Here is an 18,106-nt window from a genome sequence, read left to right as displayed (position 1 = left end):
TATAACACGTAAACAAGTGCCACTCTTCAGATTGCAATCAAATTTTGATTGACTCCGAAACCTTTCTCGCTGTCGAAGCGGATGAGTAGGAAAAAAGCTTTGGTCACGTGACCTCACCCACCGACCCTCGACCCCTCCCTCCACTGGCTCTCCTCTTCCCACGCCTGTTTAACAATCCCATGAATTACAGCGCAATCGTATTGTATTTTTTATCGGCGCAGGGGCGGGCGGGGGAACTTAATCCCCTCGCTTTCGATGCTGAATAGAAAAAAGGCACTCGGCCAGCTTCCGACCTGCAGGAAGTGCGGCTAATGGACGCTCTCCACATCCGCGGTCAAACTCAAGTGCACGGGGGCTTGCCGGCACTTTGCCCACAGTCTCCTCGTGGTTACTATTTGACTACTCTATAATATGTCAAAATGAACACACAGGGTGCGTTTAGCCTGTCATGCTAAATATTGTTTTACACTTGCTGAAAATCTGGAAAATGCGGTATTAAGACTCCTCAGTCTCTACTTTGTTGCGCTTTGTCCTCAGTTTTCACTTGGATACAATTTGACTTATGACCGTGCTCGACAAATGACAAAAATAAGCACAAATGCTAATACTAGTTGAGTAGTTACAGTGCCCAATTTCTGGACAATTACAATTTTTACTCCACAGTCTTCACTTCGATGCACTTGGCCCTCATTCTTCTTTTGGATACAAACTGCACTTTTTTCTTATTAAAGGTTTTTTACTTTGCATTTTTCTTTTGTTTATCCTTGAAGTGTTTAAACAAATGCCAAAATAGCCCAGACATTAACTCAGGACAATGCAGTATAAAGACTCCAGAGTCTCAATTTGACCTTCGTCTCACCTTGGATATAACTGGTTTAATTACTGTGGCCAACATATTATCAAATTACAAACGACCATACCAATGCAATAACCTTATCTTAACGTAGCAACTGTAGTGTAAGACTCCGCCGTCTCATGCTATAGTGTTAGCTCATCTTGGGAACTGCAGCATTTGACTCCACAGTCTCCATTTGGCTGCACCTTGCCCTGAGTCTCCACTCAGATAAACTTTGTCTCCTAATTGTGTCCAATATGTTTGCATAGGACAAACAAAAATACACATGCCATAATGTTAGCTCATCTTGGGAATTAGGCATTCGACTCCACAGTCTCCATTTGGCTGCACCTTTCCCTTAGTCTCCTCACAGATAAACTTTGTCTCCAAATTGTGTCCAATATTTCAGCTTAAGACAAACAAAAATACACATGCTATAATGTTAGCTTATCTTGGGAACTGTAGCATTCGACTCCATAGTCTCCATTTGGCTGCACCTTGCCCTTTGTCTCCCCACAGATAAACTTTGTCTCCAAATTGTGTCCAATATTTCAGCTTAAGACAAACAAAAATACACATGCTATAATGTTAGCTTATCTTGGGAACTGTAGCATTCGACTCCATAGTCTCCATTTGGCTGCACCTTGCCCTTTGTCTCCCCACAGATAAACTTTGTCTCCAAATTGTGTCCAATATTTCAGCAAAGGACAAACAAAAATACACATGCCATAATGTTAGCTCATCTTGGGAACTGCAGCATTAGACTCCACAGTCTCCAATCGGATACAACTGGTCTCGCTACCATGTCCAACGTAAAAAAAAAAAGGCAAAAGTAAACATATCCTGTAAATGTGACAATCTCCCCCTTAGGCTTCAGTACCCTGTTGTATCACTGCCCTCAATCTCCTCTTGGATAAAATTAATCTCCATTGTTTTTATTCGTGTTTTTTTTTTTTTTTTTTTTTTTCATGTATCTGCTTTATGATGTGAAGTTTCCACAAATATAGGTGAGCTCATCCTCCATATGATACCCTTCCGCCCCTCAGTGTGATTTGTTGTCTTTCACCGGAGAATTTTCCCCATTCGATGGTGTAAAGTTGCCGTTGGCTTTTACTGCCTTGTTGTATTTGGTGGCGGGTCGCGTGCGCCGTGCTCGCGGCGAGCATAAAAACCCCGTTAAATCCCTCTCGGCTGTCATGAGTCTGCCCTGCAGAAAGCTGCATGTGCGTTCTCTCTCTCGCTCTCTCTCGCTCTCTCTCTCCCCTCCTCCGCATCCTGCCTCTCTCCTCCTCCACATCCCTCTTGCGCGCACCATCACCAGCAGCGGCGGTGGCGGCGGCAGCGTCAAGCGGTGCTTTTCCGACGCACCATCCCAAGATGAGCATCGGTCCCGCGGGCTGACTCCCTCGACATCCACAGTCCGCCCCCCCCCTCTTTCCCTCCTTCCTCCTCTTCCTCTCTGCGTCCGTCCGCTGGCTCCATTTGTGGCTTTTATTTGCCCTCTTTTGCACGGCGAGGATTGCGCACGCTTGGCTGGGAATTTACTTGGAAGCTGAGAGTCATCCGCCTTCCCCCCCTTCCTGGTGGTGTTTTTTTGTTGTTGTTGTTTTTGGGAGGGGGGTGTATGTGGTGTCAGTAATTCCTCCGTACTCTCTGCGCTCTTTTCTTGGGAATATTCTGCAGTGCTTTTTCTTCTCTCCCCACTGCGGGGGCTGCTGCGGATTTTTGGCGCCCTCTCCTCGTCACTGGGGGCGGGAGGGGGGAGGCGGGCGGGCTGTGGGGGGGGCGGGGGGGGTGCGACTGAAGCATTCCGGAGTAGCGGCGGCCGGATCGGGAAGCGTCGATGATGCCCACCCTGTGACTTTCGGGATTACCCCCTAACCCGCCCCTCACCTGAGCATGGCCCCGGCCCGGAGGGAGCGCGGCGGCGGCGGCGGTGCGGAGCTCCTCCTCCTGGCGGCAGCGGCGGCGTGCTGCCTGCTGGCGGGCACCGCGCTGGCCAAGGTGTGCAACGACCGCACCAAGCGCGGCCAGGACAACAGCTGGTTCGCCCGCAACGGCGAGAATTTGCCCATTATGGTGCTCATGCCCATGAACGAGTCGGCGCTGATGAGCAGCATCAGCCAGGGCATCGAGCCCGCCGTGCAGCTCGCCATCCAGCACATGCGGGAGTCCCGGAAGTACAACTTCTCGCTCATCACCGAGATCTACGACACCGAGGTGAGGATACGCACAAATCCGACAATGCGCGCTTTCCGTTGACATCGTCAGCGAAACTGTGCTGACGCCTGTTTCTAATATTTGGCTGGTGCTCGGTTGCACCTGTTCTGCCGGCGTATCCCGTCAGAGTGACGGGGTCAAATCAATGGGTGTGATTCGTGCAAGTGGCGGATGCACCTCGTCAACGTCGCCTGTTGAGATGACACAGTAACGATGCTTCAGAGGGATTTGCTGATGGAGTGACTGGTTGCGCCTGTTCTGCCGGCACACGCCGCTCACATGACAGCAAAGTGCTTGGATGCACCAAATCTTAGATGTGTCTGCCGATTTGATTCTGGTGAAATGGCAGTTTTGAGACGTCTCATTGGAATTTGCTGATGGAGTGCTTGGCTGCACCTATTCTGCCGGCATATCCCATTCACACGACAGTCTCAAGATCTGACCAAGTTCTTAGATGCCGACTGATTCTGGTGAAATGGCAGTTTTCAAACGTGCTTTGCTTTTGGAGTGCTTGGTCGCACCTTCTCTTTGATGCGTCTGCCAATGTTTCCTGTTGAGTAGACATGGTTTCCACATTTGAGTGATTTTTCCCGATAGTTTCACCTGTTCTGCCGGCGCACGCCGTTCACATGACAGGTTCAAGATGCCAACAAAGTGCTTGGATGCACCAAGTCTTAGATGCGTCTGCCGACTGATTCTGGTGAAATGGCAGTTTTAAGACGTCTCGTTGGGATTTGCTGATGGAGCGTTTGGTGGCACCTGTTCTGCCGGCATATCCCATTCACACGACAGTGTCAAGATGCAAACCAAGTGCTTGGATGCACCAAGTCTTAGATGTGTCTGAATATGGATTCTGGTGAAATGGCAGTTTTCAAACGTACTTTGCCGATTAAGTGCTTGGTCTTGTCTCTGATGCGTCTGCCAATGTTTCACGTTGATTAGATATGGTTTAGACATTTCTGAGTGATTTGCTGACAGTTGCACCTGTTCTGCCAGAGCACGCCGTTCAAATGACAGGTTCAAGATGCCAACAAAGTGCTTGGGCGCATCAAGTCTTCGACGCGTCTGTCGATGTGTTCTTGTGACTTGCCTATGAGTGCTTGGTGGCACCTGTTCTGCCGGTGTATCCGGTTGAGATAACTGGGTCAAATGATGCTTCAGCAGGATTTAGGCAATGGATTGCTGACGTTGTTCCTGAATGCACCCGGTCTTGGATGGCTCCCGGTCTCCTGTTGAGACAACTTGATTTAGGCTCCTCCGAGTGATTTGCTGATCATGTTGCACCTGCTGGGATACCACATTGAGATAAACGGGTCAAGTGATCTCACTTTGAAAATCTCTGGTGGCAAGTGGCTGCTGACGCAGTGCTCGGATTCACCTAGTCTCATTCACAGATGCGATATCCAAGTCTAAAATGTAAAAAAAATAAATAAATAAATCCTGCTACAGTTTGGATTTTGAGAAACAAGCGCTTATACCTGCCGATTGAGTGGAAGCAACTGTGGCAGGGATTTTACTTTCTGGACCTGGATTTGTCTCTCCTGGTCTTAGTTGCATTGACGCTGGACTTGTGTGAGTTTGATGGCGGGGGTTGTGTACACACCAATGTGAGATTGCTTCATTTGCGCCACCAGAAGCGGAGAAGAGGAGGGGCTTCCCCTGGATGATACCAACAACCGTAGAGACAAATAACATGAATATACTTGCTAGATACTTCATCGCTCGCGCTCTAAAAAAACAGTCGAAAGTAACCCAATTATGGGTCGAAAATTGATCGATCCACTTTATGGGTCAATTTGACCCAATTTACTGGGTTGTTTTATACAAAATGACCCAATTTTTTGACCCAAGTAAAGGATATATGAGTTGTTTTACGCTAAAAGTGTCATGACTGTGTTTTGTTTGTGGCAAATGTCTGTTTGCTTTTATTTGACTTTATTTGAACTGATGCAAGATGCGATCGGCATGTAACTATGTGATGCCAAGAATCTTTAATCTCTTTATATGGTCAGAAGCCCATCAGTTTTACCCGCATGTTAGTTAGCAGCAAATCAGATAAAACCATGTCAGTCCTGTTTCGGCGACCTATCAGGGTTACCCACGTTTGGCCGCAGCCAATCAGATCCGTTCACTGTCTAAATAAGTCTGTCTGAGAAGAGTGTGTTTTTGTCGGATTATTACCTCTGTTCCTCTGTGCAACTCTCGTTCTCGTCTAGTCTAGTTTTTTTCCACGCCTCTTGATGTGAATAAATAGTTAAAATCTTATTTCTGTCTGCGCTTTGGGATCCAGCCTTAGCACATAACAAAAAGACCAATTTCTTGACTCTAAGTTGGGTCACATTGACCCAAATAGAGGATTGGGTCAAAAGTGGACCATAGTTGAGTTATTTTTGACCCAACTGTTAGAGTGCACCATGGTCCCAGTCTACTTTTTTTTTTTTTTCCCGTGTGGTCACAGTAACCGGAATTGTGGCTCAAATTGAAATTTTACAACGTGAGCGTGACTTCATATGTAATCGCGTTGCGCAATTGGTTCAATTGGTGTCTGGTGTGTATTCCGTGAAGACACTTGGGTGTGATTAGCGCAAGTGCTCGATGAACCTGCTTATAGACGTCCCTGTAGTCAAAACACGTCTGAGAGCGATTGAACACGGAGTGCTCAGATGCACCTCGTCAACTTCGACGCTTCTCCTAGCTTAAGCCCGCAAGACGACGCAAGTCAGAGACGTGAATTTTTCCTCTATTTAAGGATGACGCCGTCAAACTGACATCTTCATCGAATTGCGTGTGTGTCGTGTCAGCCGCATTTTGGCGTCTTCATTCAAGCTCAACGACCTGGCCAAATGACGCCCCGTTTGAGTTGCGCAGACGCATACCGACGACGGACTGTTTGGGACGCGCCTTGGATGCAACTTTCCCAGCGTCTGTCAATTTAAGGCGAGGTTGAGAATGAATAAACGAGCACTCGGTGTGAAATGAGCCGCGTACTGTGAATGCCGTCGTGTGGAAGTGTGTGCGGTGCCGCATCAGTTGCCATGCCAACGCAGAAGGAAGGCGCGAGATGGACTCAACTATCCGTCCATCTGTCGTCTTTGGTGCTCCACATCCTGCTTGCTTCTTCGTCTTTGCCCGACTGTTCTGTTATTTTAAAAGTTAGTTAGTCATTGTTTTGCTATGTATTTTTAAGCTCATAAACAAAAATATGCCCAAAATAATGTAAACGTGCCACGCTACAGTATCAAACGGAAAGACAAACAAAAATTCCGCCATGATTTTTTTTCTCCATTTTTTTCTTTTTTTAATGTTGCAGTCATGATCGTGGAAAAAAAAAATACGCTAAACCGCTAATACAACAACATTGCAGCTCTGCTTATCATTCGACTCAGATGTGACCCTGTTTCGTTTGCAAACAAAATCTTTCTGTTCATTTCTGTACTCACAGAAACTTAAAAACAAAAAAATGTAGCTGAAGGGGCGTCCGCTAACTGCACCGAGAATATTTACACGCTTGCGGGAATCGTCACCGGCACGGCTCGGAGGGCTTCGAGTCAACATTTGTGCTCATTGTGTTCATGTGCTTATTGAATATTTACATAATTGGGGAAAATGGTGACGGTGCGTCAGGGTTGCGCAAACGTTTGAGTTTTGAAACGGACAGTTGAGGCGTAGAAATTATATGTAAAATATATGTAAAATCGTATATTTTAATTCATAAATATTACATTTTATACTGCAGATTTGCATATTCAGTTTTTTTCATTTTTTGCAATTTTTTTATTGAACTTTTTCATTATTATTATGATTATTTATTTTTTTATTTTTTTTTATTTTTTTTTATTTTATTTGCAGGTTTTTACAGTCTTTTTCTCCCACCGTTGTTGTTGTTGTTCGACAACAAGGATATTTTGTGGACCCGTAGAGGAACTACAATACATAATTTACATAAAAAAAATAAAATAAAAAAAAACTTTCCTAGCTACTCAAACGGCTTGTAATTCCGTGTAATAATCATTTTAAGCAATGATGTCATTACCAGACGCTCCATAGCTCACGCCGTCAAAATTACGATCCTGGGAGATCTAATTAATTAGTAGTTTTAAAATTCTGATAGACATACTGTTATAGCAAGGAGCGGCCCCTGTTCTTTTTGAGTGGGTTCAGGATTTAGGATTGGAGTTTTACATTACGTGAACGGTGCGTTCCGCTGAAGCCTGCTTGCACCGGAAGGTTGGGTGCGCTTATCCGGCGAATGCGGAAGTGATTTGTGCATATAGTCCATTGTATTGCGTTGTATTGCAATCTTAAATATTTTCGTGATGTCCCCTACCGGGCTCCGTAAAATTGCAATCACAATATCGAGGGGGGGGGGTAATTTGATGATTTTTTTTTTTCCCCAAATGGCTCCACCCTCGTGCGTTGTGTACTTGGAGATGTGTGTGAGAGAGTCACGTTGGGATTTAGCCAGGCAGATGTAAGTAATCAGTCCCCGAGCAGAGGCTCTTTATCCTTTTATCCCCTGTTGGTGGAGCCACGGGTCGAGCCGGCAGGGCCCGCTCGATCCCCCCCCCCCCCCCTAAAGGAGGGGCGCCCGCATCCCGCTGCTGCTGCCGATGATGCGCGCTGTAGTTTGTGTGAGTGTGTATGTGTGTGTGTGGTTTCTTTTGGAGCAGGTAGAGGAGGAGAAGCGGTGGATTATATTGAGGGAACGCGGGGCTTAGCGCTGCCGCTGCTCCTCCATCTTCATGTGGAATTTCGCCTAGCTGAGGACTGATACTGTAGCCGGGCGGGCTTAGAGGATCAAGGCTTTGGATGTGAAGAAGAGTGGGGCGGGGGGGATGAAAGTTAACTCGTTGACCGCCAAAAACGTTTAATAACGATTAGTAAAATCACGATGTATGCCGCCGTACACCTTAAATGACGTCAACTACGTGTTTTTAAAAAAAATTTTTTTTTATATCAATCGGCAGTGCAATGTCGAAGTGCAGCGCTGCCTGGTCAATGGGTTGTGGAATCAAAAATGCTCACTCACTATGGCCAGCAGATGGCAGCATTGTATCTCTTTTCAATGGGCTGCCGGTGTGTGAAATTACAGTGAAACGTGACGAAATCTGATGAAAACGAACGTTTTCAAAGATGATGTGAATGATCAAAGCCTTTGTCATATTAAAGTTTTTTTGTTTTTGTTTTTTATAATAACGTGCACGGTAAAAGAGTTAAGCCAATCATAACTAAAACTATTCAACTCAACTTTATTTATAGAGCGCTTTAAAAACAGGCATTACTGTATACAAAGTCCTGTACATAAAACAGAAATCGGTTGTGCAGTAAAGAATAAGGTAACAAAAGCAAGAACAAAGCAAACATTTTCAGTGAAGTGAATGTTTTTTTTGTTTTTTGTATACAAGTAAATCAATTTTACATCAGTAAATTAATAACAAGAAGTAGGTGAGTGAATAAAGAAATAAATAGATACATAGGTAAATAAATAGAATAAATATCAAACAAACTAAGGGAAAAAAACTTAGGCTAAAAAGTGGTGCAGTCATTTTCGTTTTCGCTTTCATTGTCACCATTTTTTATTTTTTTTTATTTTTTTTTTTTAGTTGTACTCTTGAGGAGTGAAAATGGAGATGAAGATAGTCAAAGATTTTATAGTGGACAATTCAGTACCTATAAAACATTTTTTTTCTCGCCCCAGGATCCACAATGGTATTGTCCTGTCACCTTAAATCTTCCTCACGAGCCAAAAAGTAGCCCGCTAACTCGTACACAAAAATATGCCGTGTCCCGATTTTTTCCTTTTTTTTAAAAAATTTATTTATTTATTTTTATTCCTCTCCACGGAGTCTTTGTAGCTATTTGCGTCGCAATGGAACTGCTACCTCCGCCCCGGGCTAAAAAGTGGTACAGTCCTGTCATTTGACATCATCCATGTGAACCAGAGATTAGCCTGCTTACTAGCGAACAAAAAATACACCATTTGAACGTTTTTTTTGTGTGTTTTTTTTGTCAAAATGGAATCGTTCCCCTACCCCATTAATCGAAAATGACATCACCCTGTCATCTTCGGTCACTCTCACAAACCCGGGAAGTAGCCAGCTACTTTACTTGAGTTTTTTTCCGATAAAGTGTTAGCTCGCCGCACAAATAAAAAAAGAGCACAAATAGCACTGCATTATCATCTAATAGGAATTAGGAGGCGGATCATTTCCTCTTCCTGCTGGAGAAGATGATCCCGTCCTATTTCGGGATCTCCATCTCTCCGGCTCGCTCTCAACCCGCTTTCTCCGTTGGTCCCCGGAGATCCTTCTGCGCTGCCGCGCATTGATCCCCCCCGCTATCTGCGCTGGGTCAGTGCGTTGAGACGCACTCAGCACTTTCGGATAAGCAGACACAGGAAGCCAGAAGCACCCCTCCATCCTCTCCTTCTTGTCATCCCCGAGTATTCCCTCAACCACTGTGCTTTTTCTTGACATTTAGATGATTAAAGGGGACTGTCACGTGTCGGAGAAACATTTGCGGTAGGGGTCGGAGGTCATTGTGACAATAATGGTCTGAGTAAATAATGAGCGCCATTTCTATCTAAAAATTGTACCGAAGACTTTTTTTCTTTTTTTTTTTCCTTTGGTAATGTCACGTTTACAACAAAGAATTTTATCCTAATCTCACAAGTCACATGACAGCGATTTATTGCTATAATTGTCCAACTCCCAGCCTACAGGGGGTGCACACGTTTAATGTGTGTAAGTTGGAGGGTATGCGTAAAAGTGTTGAAAGTGTGATGACAACCTGGTATAATCATTTTGACGTTAAACACTATGTATGGACTTTGTTTGTTGTGACAGTTTATTTCAGTGTGTGGGTGGAGGACAGTGGGGGTGTGCAGTGTTAAAAAAGTACTGATCGTTTGGTACAATCATTTTCAAATTATTGAAGGTGTGCAGGAGAGATATTATTAGGGGCACACTGGGTTAAATGTGCAATGGGGGTGTGCCGGTGTGGTATAATAATTACGCACCCGCAGCATTTAACACAATGCTTCCAAAGCGTGCGCACCAACGTGTTTAAGAGGGTTCACAGTGTTAAAAGTGTAAACTGATATAATTGCACATTCACAGCGTTACATTAAAAAAAAAAAATCCTGGATGTGCGCAGGAGAGAGTGGTGCGCCATGATGATAAATACGGGGTGCATTAAAAGGGGAAATCTACTTCATTGACATCACTATAAACTTGAAAAATAGTTTTTCCCACGGTGTGTGCAGTGCACAGGGGGTGCACCTTATCGTGTGGTCGTTCCACCAGTGGCAAAAATTCAGTGTTTAAAAAAAAAACAAAAACATGCTGATACTTCAAATGGTTCGAGAACAGCTTCACATTTACTTTGGGTGCACCTTTTTTAGGCGTTTTCAGCAAAATTGCCTTAATGATAAGGGGGTGCGTGGTGTTAAAATTGTACTGACAATCTGGTGTGATAATCGCGTATTTACAGTGTAGAAGACGTGAAGCATTTTACAGGGTTTTATTTTTTTGGTACGTGTATTTTTTTTTCTGGATGTGAGGGGAGCGGGGGTGCGCCATAACGTTGAATCAGTTGAACGCTGTAAAAAGTGTAATGGTGGCCTGGTTTCATGCGCAACACGCACACTCACACCCACACGCACGCACACACACGAGAGTACACATATGGTTTGGTTTGCGCCCCGCAGAATCGCCCGAGGACGTGAGCATGTGGCGCCTCCACAGCGGCGCCAGATTGCGTTTTGCAGAAAAAAAAATGAGCATGACCATCTCGGTCCACCCTCTCGCTGCCACCAGCCCCAACATTTTCGGCCACATGTTTTTTTTTTCCCCCAACCTCCAAGTTACCACAACCACTCGGAATAATCCACAAAGTCGGTCAAAAATGGGTTGGTGTTTTGAGTTTGTGTGCGTTTTGAGGTAACAATGAATCTTCCTGCAGATGCCCAAGGCCTCCTCACGCCCTCGACACCTTTCACAATAAAAGCTGTCACCACTGACAAAAGGGCAAACATAAATGTGCCCAAAAGGACGCGACGGAAGGCCGTTATTTTTGACAACCTCCATAAAACTTGCAGCAGACGCTTCCGCGACCTTCTCATGAAAGCCAAAAAAAAAAAAAACACACAAACTTCGAGGAAATAAATCTATTGTATGTAAGATGGAACAAAAATACAAAATTAAGCTTCATCAACAACCTACTTTTGTCATTCCACCAACATAGCTAGCATGGCTATGCTAATATTGATGGGATTGAGCAAATTTATCCAGACTAGCTACCATATTAAAAAAGAAAAATCTCCAAATAGAAGTATAATTAACTGTCTCGCTGTGTTTTCATATTGAATACAGATAAGTTATTGAATGAAGTAGAGAAATGAAAGTGTCTCTTCACCCTAGTATATCATTCAAACAATATCGCTAGTGTGCTAGGCTAGCATATGCTAATAGTTTTCTTTGGGACAGTTGTGATTGAGCAAACTTAGCCAGCCTAGCAGCAAGCTACCATATTAAAGAAAAATCTCCAAATAGAAGTATAATTAACTGTCTAGCTGTGTTTTCATATTGAATACAGTTAAGTTATTGAATGAAGTAGAGAAATGAAAGTCTCTCTTCACCCAAGTATATCATTCAAACAAGCTAGTTTGCTAGGCTAGCATATGCTAATAGTTTTCTCTGGGACAGTTGTGATTGAGCCCTACCAACAAGCAGCAAAATAAAAATTCTAATAGACATAAAATCGAACATCTAACTATACTTTTATATTTAAAACAGAGTAATATTCAAAATGTTTACATTTGAGGTCTGTTTCCGCCCTAGTTTATCATTCTTTATCATTCTACCGAGCGGGCTAGACAAGCTTATGCTAATATTTTCATTTTCATTCACTTGTGTTTATTTCAGGCAACATATCCCAATTGACATCGGTAACAAAGACGGAAGGAAAAGTACATGTTAAATGTAGAAATAAGATGCCTGAAAGGGAAGTGGGAAGAAGACAACTTCTTCTTCTTCTTCTACTTCAACTTCTTCTTCTACTTGTACTTCTTCTACTTCAACTTCTTCTTCTTCTACTTCAACTTCTTCTTCTACTTCTTCTACTACTTCTACTACTTCATCTTCTTCTACTACTTCTACTACTTCATCTTCTTCTACTTCAACTTCTTCTTCTTCTACTTGTACTTCTTCTACTACTTCTACTACTTCTTCAACTTCTTCTACTTCAACTTCTTCTTCTACTTCAACTTCTTCTTCTTCTACTACTTCTTCTACTTCTTCTACTTCTTCTTTTCTTCTTCTTTTTCTTCTTTTCTTCTTCTTCATCATCTTATTATTATTATTATGATTAATATTTAAGAAGTCAAGGTATGACTATATTCTGGTAAGCTGCGCCGTTTGCATTCTGTATTTAGCGTGACAGGCGCGAGAGGGGCCACATGTGCCGGTTGCCCCCCAGAGGCCTGGCAGGCACTTGACACCGTCGCTTCCCAGAGGACGGTTGCATGCTTGTTGTCATGGGCGCAGCTGCCACTTGTGGCCGCTTGCCAGCGCAGGAAAAGAAAAATGCGCTCGATTGCTTTTTTTTTTTTTTTTTTTTTTTTTTATTTTTCCCCCCTCCATCCTCCTCATCGTCATCTTAATGTCAACACACTTTTCCGCGGTCTGACGAGTCCACCTGACGTTGGAAGTGACATGCTCGGAGGGGAATTGGCTTATTCCCGTAAACGTCCAGCAAGTGTACAGTTCATTTTGCAAAAGTATTGGGACACACCACGCGTTTTATTTTTTTTAATTTTTCTTATAACATTTCCAAATTAATTAAATGCATACAAAAAAAAAAAAAAACATCCTTGACATGACGTGTCAAAGCCTTTGTATTGACTTCATGTTCATGTTTTTTTTTTTTTTCCCTTCATTCTGTGATGGAACGATTACACGGCAGCAGCTGCTCACACTCCCCGTGCAAATATTATCTCACCAAAATAGATTGGACATTTTTAGATTAATGTGTGTGTGTGCGCGCGCGTGTGTGTGTAATGTTAAGTCCCTTTTATTTATATAGCGCCGAGTCACAACAGAAGTTATCTCAAGGCAGGAACAAACACGCCTATATGTATGTGTGTGTGTGTATATATATATATATATATATATATATATATATATATATATATATATATATATATATATATATGCCCAAACATTTTAATATTTGACTATCAACGTGGTGAAAGTCTAACCAAGCGGGACACCGGCGATTTTGCATCAACACCTTTTTTGTGTTCTGCTGCCTCCACTTGGCCTGCTTGCTGATTGTGAGTGCAAAACGGTTGGTTGGCCGGCGCCATTGTCAAGCTCACAGCGATAACGAGACGCGCACACGCGTACACACGTACAGTACACCCACACACACGCGCACACATTGGATCACAAAAGGCTGCACCATGACGATAAGAGATCAAATGAGCTCGATCTGTTCAGTTCTAATCTTTTTGGGGTGTCTTTATGCATGCTGTTGTGCGTGTGGATTATTGCGCACGACAAAAAAAAAAATACAAATCCACTGTGCACCAGTTGAAATGAGCAGCTCAAAAGTTACTTCTCATGACACTACATATAAAATTTAAATAATTTTACAAATACATTAATATACGCAAAGATGAGAACATGAATAAAAATAAAAAACAATATAGATGTTAAAAAAATGGAAAATTAAAATGAATATAAACAAATACAGAAAATCATACAAACAATGCAACTTGTTTTTATACCCTTAAGTCCGTTTTCAAGATCGTAAAACAACCTCCCCCACATATTTTTTTTTTGTCTCTTGAAGAGTTGTCGATTTTTATCACAAACATACAATTGTTCAGTAAGATTTCGACTCGTGAGGCACATGCTGCTTCACCCAAGATGTTACCTAATCACTGTCAACCTTGTATCATTTCTCCACTCAATGTTGATTCCCGCCCCTGCTTGCGACGCTAATTGGCATTCTTGCGCAAGAACAGCAATTAGCCAAGCCATTAATGCCATCAGGATTCCCCTGAGGGCGACCCAATAATTAAAAAAAAACAACGTGATGCAAAAAAACCACATTCCATGGCCGTCAACGCACGGCGCACCTTTCCACACGAGCACGGCGGCGTGGAGCCTCGTTGCGCATGCTAATGGCGCTTTAAAAGGCGGCGTGCATTTATGCATGAGGCGGGTGAACGGTGCTAATTGCAAGCAGACGACAGGGAATGCTAACGAGTTGCGTTGCGAAAAGCATGCGACGCGCAAATCCTGATTCGTTTTTTTTTGTTTTGTTTTTTTTGTTTTTTTTCGGCACAAAAAAAACGTAATCGCATGATATGGTGGCGTTGTAACGCAGGAATTCAACAAAGACGTTCAATTAGCGTAACATGTAAATTCCTGCCTGGGTCCTAATCGGAAATATTTTTAGGGAATTTTGGGTGCGTTTTGTATATTTATTTGTTTTAAATGTACACTTATTAGTAAAATACATTCAACCAATCAACTAATTTTTACAGAAGCAATTCTCTTCGCTCCCGGCCGTTTTACTGGATTTTGACTGTTATGACATGGAACCTACCAAAATTTAGATTAGATTTCATCAGGAAAAAAAAATAAATATTTCTATCTTTTTCCATTTTGCAGCAATTAGCATTAGAATATAGCTAAGTTTCATCATTGTTCACAAATCAAATTAGAATTGTATTTGAGCTTGTTTTCAACATCGCCCTGGTTGATCTCTTATACTCTGCTGCCACCTGCTGGCCGTTTGTGCAAACACTTCCATTTCTTCAACCATTCTTTGTAGTTGAGAGGCGGGATCAAAGCTTTTTTATGCAAACCTATAAATACGTCTTTGGGACACTTAAAACATTTAAAATAAAACGTATTTATACGTTTTTGACAGAAAATGAGTTAAAAAAATGTAAAAAAAAAATAAATAAACTCAGTGGAAATGAGCCAAGGGGGAAATACATTAAAAAAAACATGTATTCCAAATATATATGATCAATATAGTAATATATTTTTATATTAATAAATGCATCATTAGTGAAAATGTGATATTTATAGTACTATATATTTTGGAACATTGACAGAAAATTTTCTGGTCGGGTGGCAGCCACCATTTAACTCCACCCCCTGATAATGCTTGGAAAACAATAAATGTGTAGGAAAATACTTGAAAAAAAACCAGCTAAAAAATATCTGTCAAATGTTTTTTTTGTCTTTTTACATATAATTTTGGTGGGGATATTTTGGTAAGAGTAGTAATACAGTATTTATTCAAAATACAGACAAAATATTTGGAATACAGGTTATTATTATTATTATTATGTATTTTTTTTCTTACGTGCTATTTGGAAAAGAATAAAAATGAGCAGGTTCAGAATTGCATTCAAATATTTTTAGATTAAATTGTAATATATAAAAAATAGATATTTAAAAAATTGAGAGGGGCAGTGCCCCACCACAGCCCACAGATAATATTAGTCCTTCTTTTCTGATATACATGCATATATTCCCAAATGCTGATTCAAAATGAAAAATCAACTCATTACATCAAACTTATTGCACTTTTTTTTTTTTTGTCCGTAATTCCTTTTTGGAGCATTTCTGCTAGCTAGTCCAACTGCAAATATATTTGTGGTGTTTCGCCATCGTGAGCCCTAACATGACTGAAGAGGTAAATAAAGAGTTTGTGAATCAAATGGAAAAAAAACAAAAAAAAACAGGTTGAATTTCACTCACGCGGGGCAGAGATGGAAAATATGATTCCAGCGAGTAGGAGGAGGCGCACAAATCAATAGGATCCCCCCGTGTGTGTGTGTGTGTGTGTGAGGGCGAGTCAACACAGTGGAGTACACACACACGCATGCACAACATTTTTACAGGGGGGGGGGGCTGGCTTGGGTGTGTTATGTATTATTCTGATTCATAGTTGGTCCGCGTATGAAAGTCTGTGATGTGTGAAGAACACGCAGCAGGAACAGGTCAAGCATTCGCATTCTCTTTCAACGTTCACTAGCTTTTATATTTCATACAGAGCTTTTTCCCACCACTCGCCTCGGAGAAAGTTGTCAAATTTCAGAATATTGCCGCGAAATTGGAGTTGAGAAACCGTCCCAAAGATGTGCAGCATTTAGTTTTGCCAAGCAACAACAAAATTTGAGTACTGATTCAAAATATGTTTTTGGAGATGAAACGATTAAGATTCATTTTCTTTATGCCGTAACTTGGTTGAGAATTTGGAGAAAAAAAAAATGTCACCATATATTTCGTTACGTTATGCTTATTTCGCCGTTTTGTGATACTGCCCTTTGATTGGTCAAAATAGAAATAGCGCATCCTTGTGAGAATCGAAATGGGATCAAAACAAAAACCTAAAAAAAAAAAAAAAATATGAATTGAGATTAATTTTCTTTAGGTCGCAACTTGGTTGAGAATTTGGAGAAAAAAAAAATGTCACCGTATATTTTGTTACGTTACGGGTATTTCACCGTTTTGTGATACTGCCCATTGATTGGTCAAAATAGAAATAGCGCATCCTTGTGAGAAACGAAATGGGAGCAAAACAAAAACCTAAAAAAATATATATATATATGAATTGAGATTAATTTTATTTAGGTGGCAACTTGGTTGAGAATTTGGAGAAAAAAAAAATGTCACCGTATGTTTTGTTACGTTACGGGTATTTCACCGTTTTGTGATCCTGCCCGTTGATTGGTCTAAAGAGAAATATCACTTCCTTGTGAATTTGTGACCTTGACAAAATGCAGGAAGAGAAAAACATAAAATTCATTAAGGGTTCTTCGACATTTTTTCGTACTGTTCATTGATTGGTTGACGCTGGAATGCCACTTCCTTGTTAGCGGCAACTCATTTAACAGCTGTGAATTTTGCCTAGCAACAGTGAGTAGACCTCTTGTCTGCTAGCTCAAACCCCAAAATGTGTAACTACCTTTAATACTTGCACTCCCAAAAATGTATTTGTTTTTTATGCTTTTTTTAATTTATGCTAGAGCATACAGAAGGCTTTGATACAGCTTCTGACATGAAGAAGTCGCTTAAAGCAATGGTAGTTATTACAACAACAAAAAAAACGGCCAACAGGTGGCAGCAGAGTATAAGAAATCAACCAGGGCCATGTTGCAACAAGTTCTTTTTCCCAGTCTTTTCAGCAGGTTTGTGAATAATGATGAAACTTAGCTATATTCTAATGCTAATTGCTGCAAAACAGAAACAAATACAAATAGACTTTTTTTTTCTGATGAAAGAAGAGACTCTAATCTTGCTTTTGGTAGGTTCCACATTTTTATAGTAATAGAACAGTCACAATCCAGTACAACAGCCAGGAGCGAAGGGTGTTGCTTCAGTCAAATTGGCTGCGAGTTAACATTCGATGTCAGTTGTCCAGTTTTCGTGTTTGGCTATTCAGTCAAATTTGTAAAGTTTTTTTTTTTTTTTTTTTTTGGATCATATTGTCCTTGATAGCATCAAATCAGAGAAAACAAAGCAGTTACAGCTATGAAATCTATGTAGCAACAACTTTTAATCTAAAATCATTTAAGTCTATCTGCGTTTTTTTTTTTCCCCCCTAACATTTCCATCAACTTGTTCGTCAATTGGTCGCCAGAGAACCCTCACTTCTTGTGTGTGCGCGAGCGAGCCAGAGAAATGTCGCGTCCACGCGTCGTTGAGGAAAAGACGTGGCGTTAGCTCCCGGAGGTCAACGACGCCTGCCTGCGCCGGAGCGGCATCGACGGGGGGGCGGCGACCGTTCTTCTCTCTTTTTTTTGATAGAGGGCAAATGTAAATGTCAGCCCGTGTCTGCGCGGGAAAGGTCGCCCGCGCTTGAATAAGCCGTGACAGATGGCGGGACGCTTCGCAGGCGAGCGCAACCGAGGAGGAGGGAAGATGATGACAAACACGGCGGCGTGGCTCGGATGTCGTTTTTTTACGGCCTTCATCTCGTCTTTGCTTGCAAGTCGAGTATTGATCGGCACCTGCTGGGGCA

The 18,106-nt window shown here is 42.0% G+C and overlaps 1 protein-coding gene across 2 annotated transcripts in view; it reads left to right on the top strand.

Annotated features, from left to right (window-relative positions):
* Nucleotides 1-1,936: 1,936 nt before the first annotated feature.
* The window catches only part of gabbr2 (gamma-aminobutyric acid (GABA) B receptor, 2), a 101,459-nt gene continuing 85,289 nt past the window's right edge, over nucleotides 1,937-18,106 (top strand). The window contains exon 1 of one of the 2 annotated variants that reach the window (XM_077506884.1): nucleotides 1,937-3,055. In XM_077506884.1, the coding sequence (XP_077363010.1) occupies nucleotides 2,735-3,055 (321 nt within the window). In that variant the 5' untranslated portion in view covers nucleotides 1,937-2,734. The remainder of the gene's footprint in view (nucleotides 3,056-18,106) is intronic. The other variant, XM_077506883.1, reaches the window with a different exon arrangement.

This window comes from Festucalex cinctus, chromosome 19 (genome assembly GCF_051991245.1).
Source record: "Festucalex cinctus isolate MCC-2025b chromosome 19, RoL_Fcin_1.0, whole genome shotgun sequence".
Taxonomy (NCBI): Eukaryota; Metazoa; Chordata; class Actinopteri; order Syngnathiformes; family Syngnathidae; genus Festucalex; species Festucalex cinctus.
The sequence above is the reverse complement of the archived record's forward strand: the minus strand, read 5'-3'. Positions and strand labels throughout refer to the sequence as shown.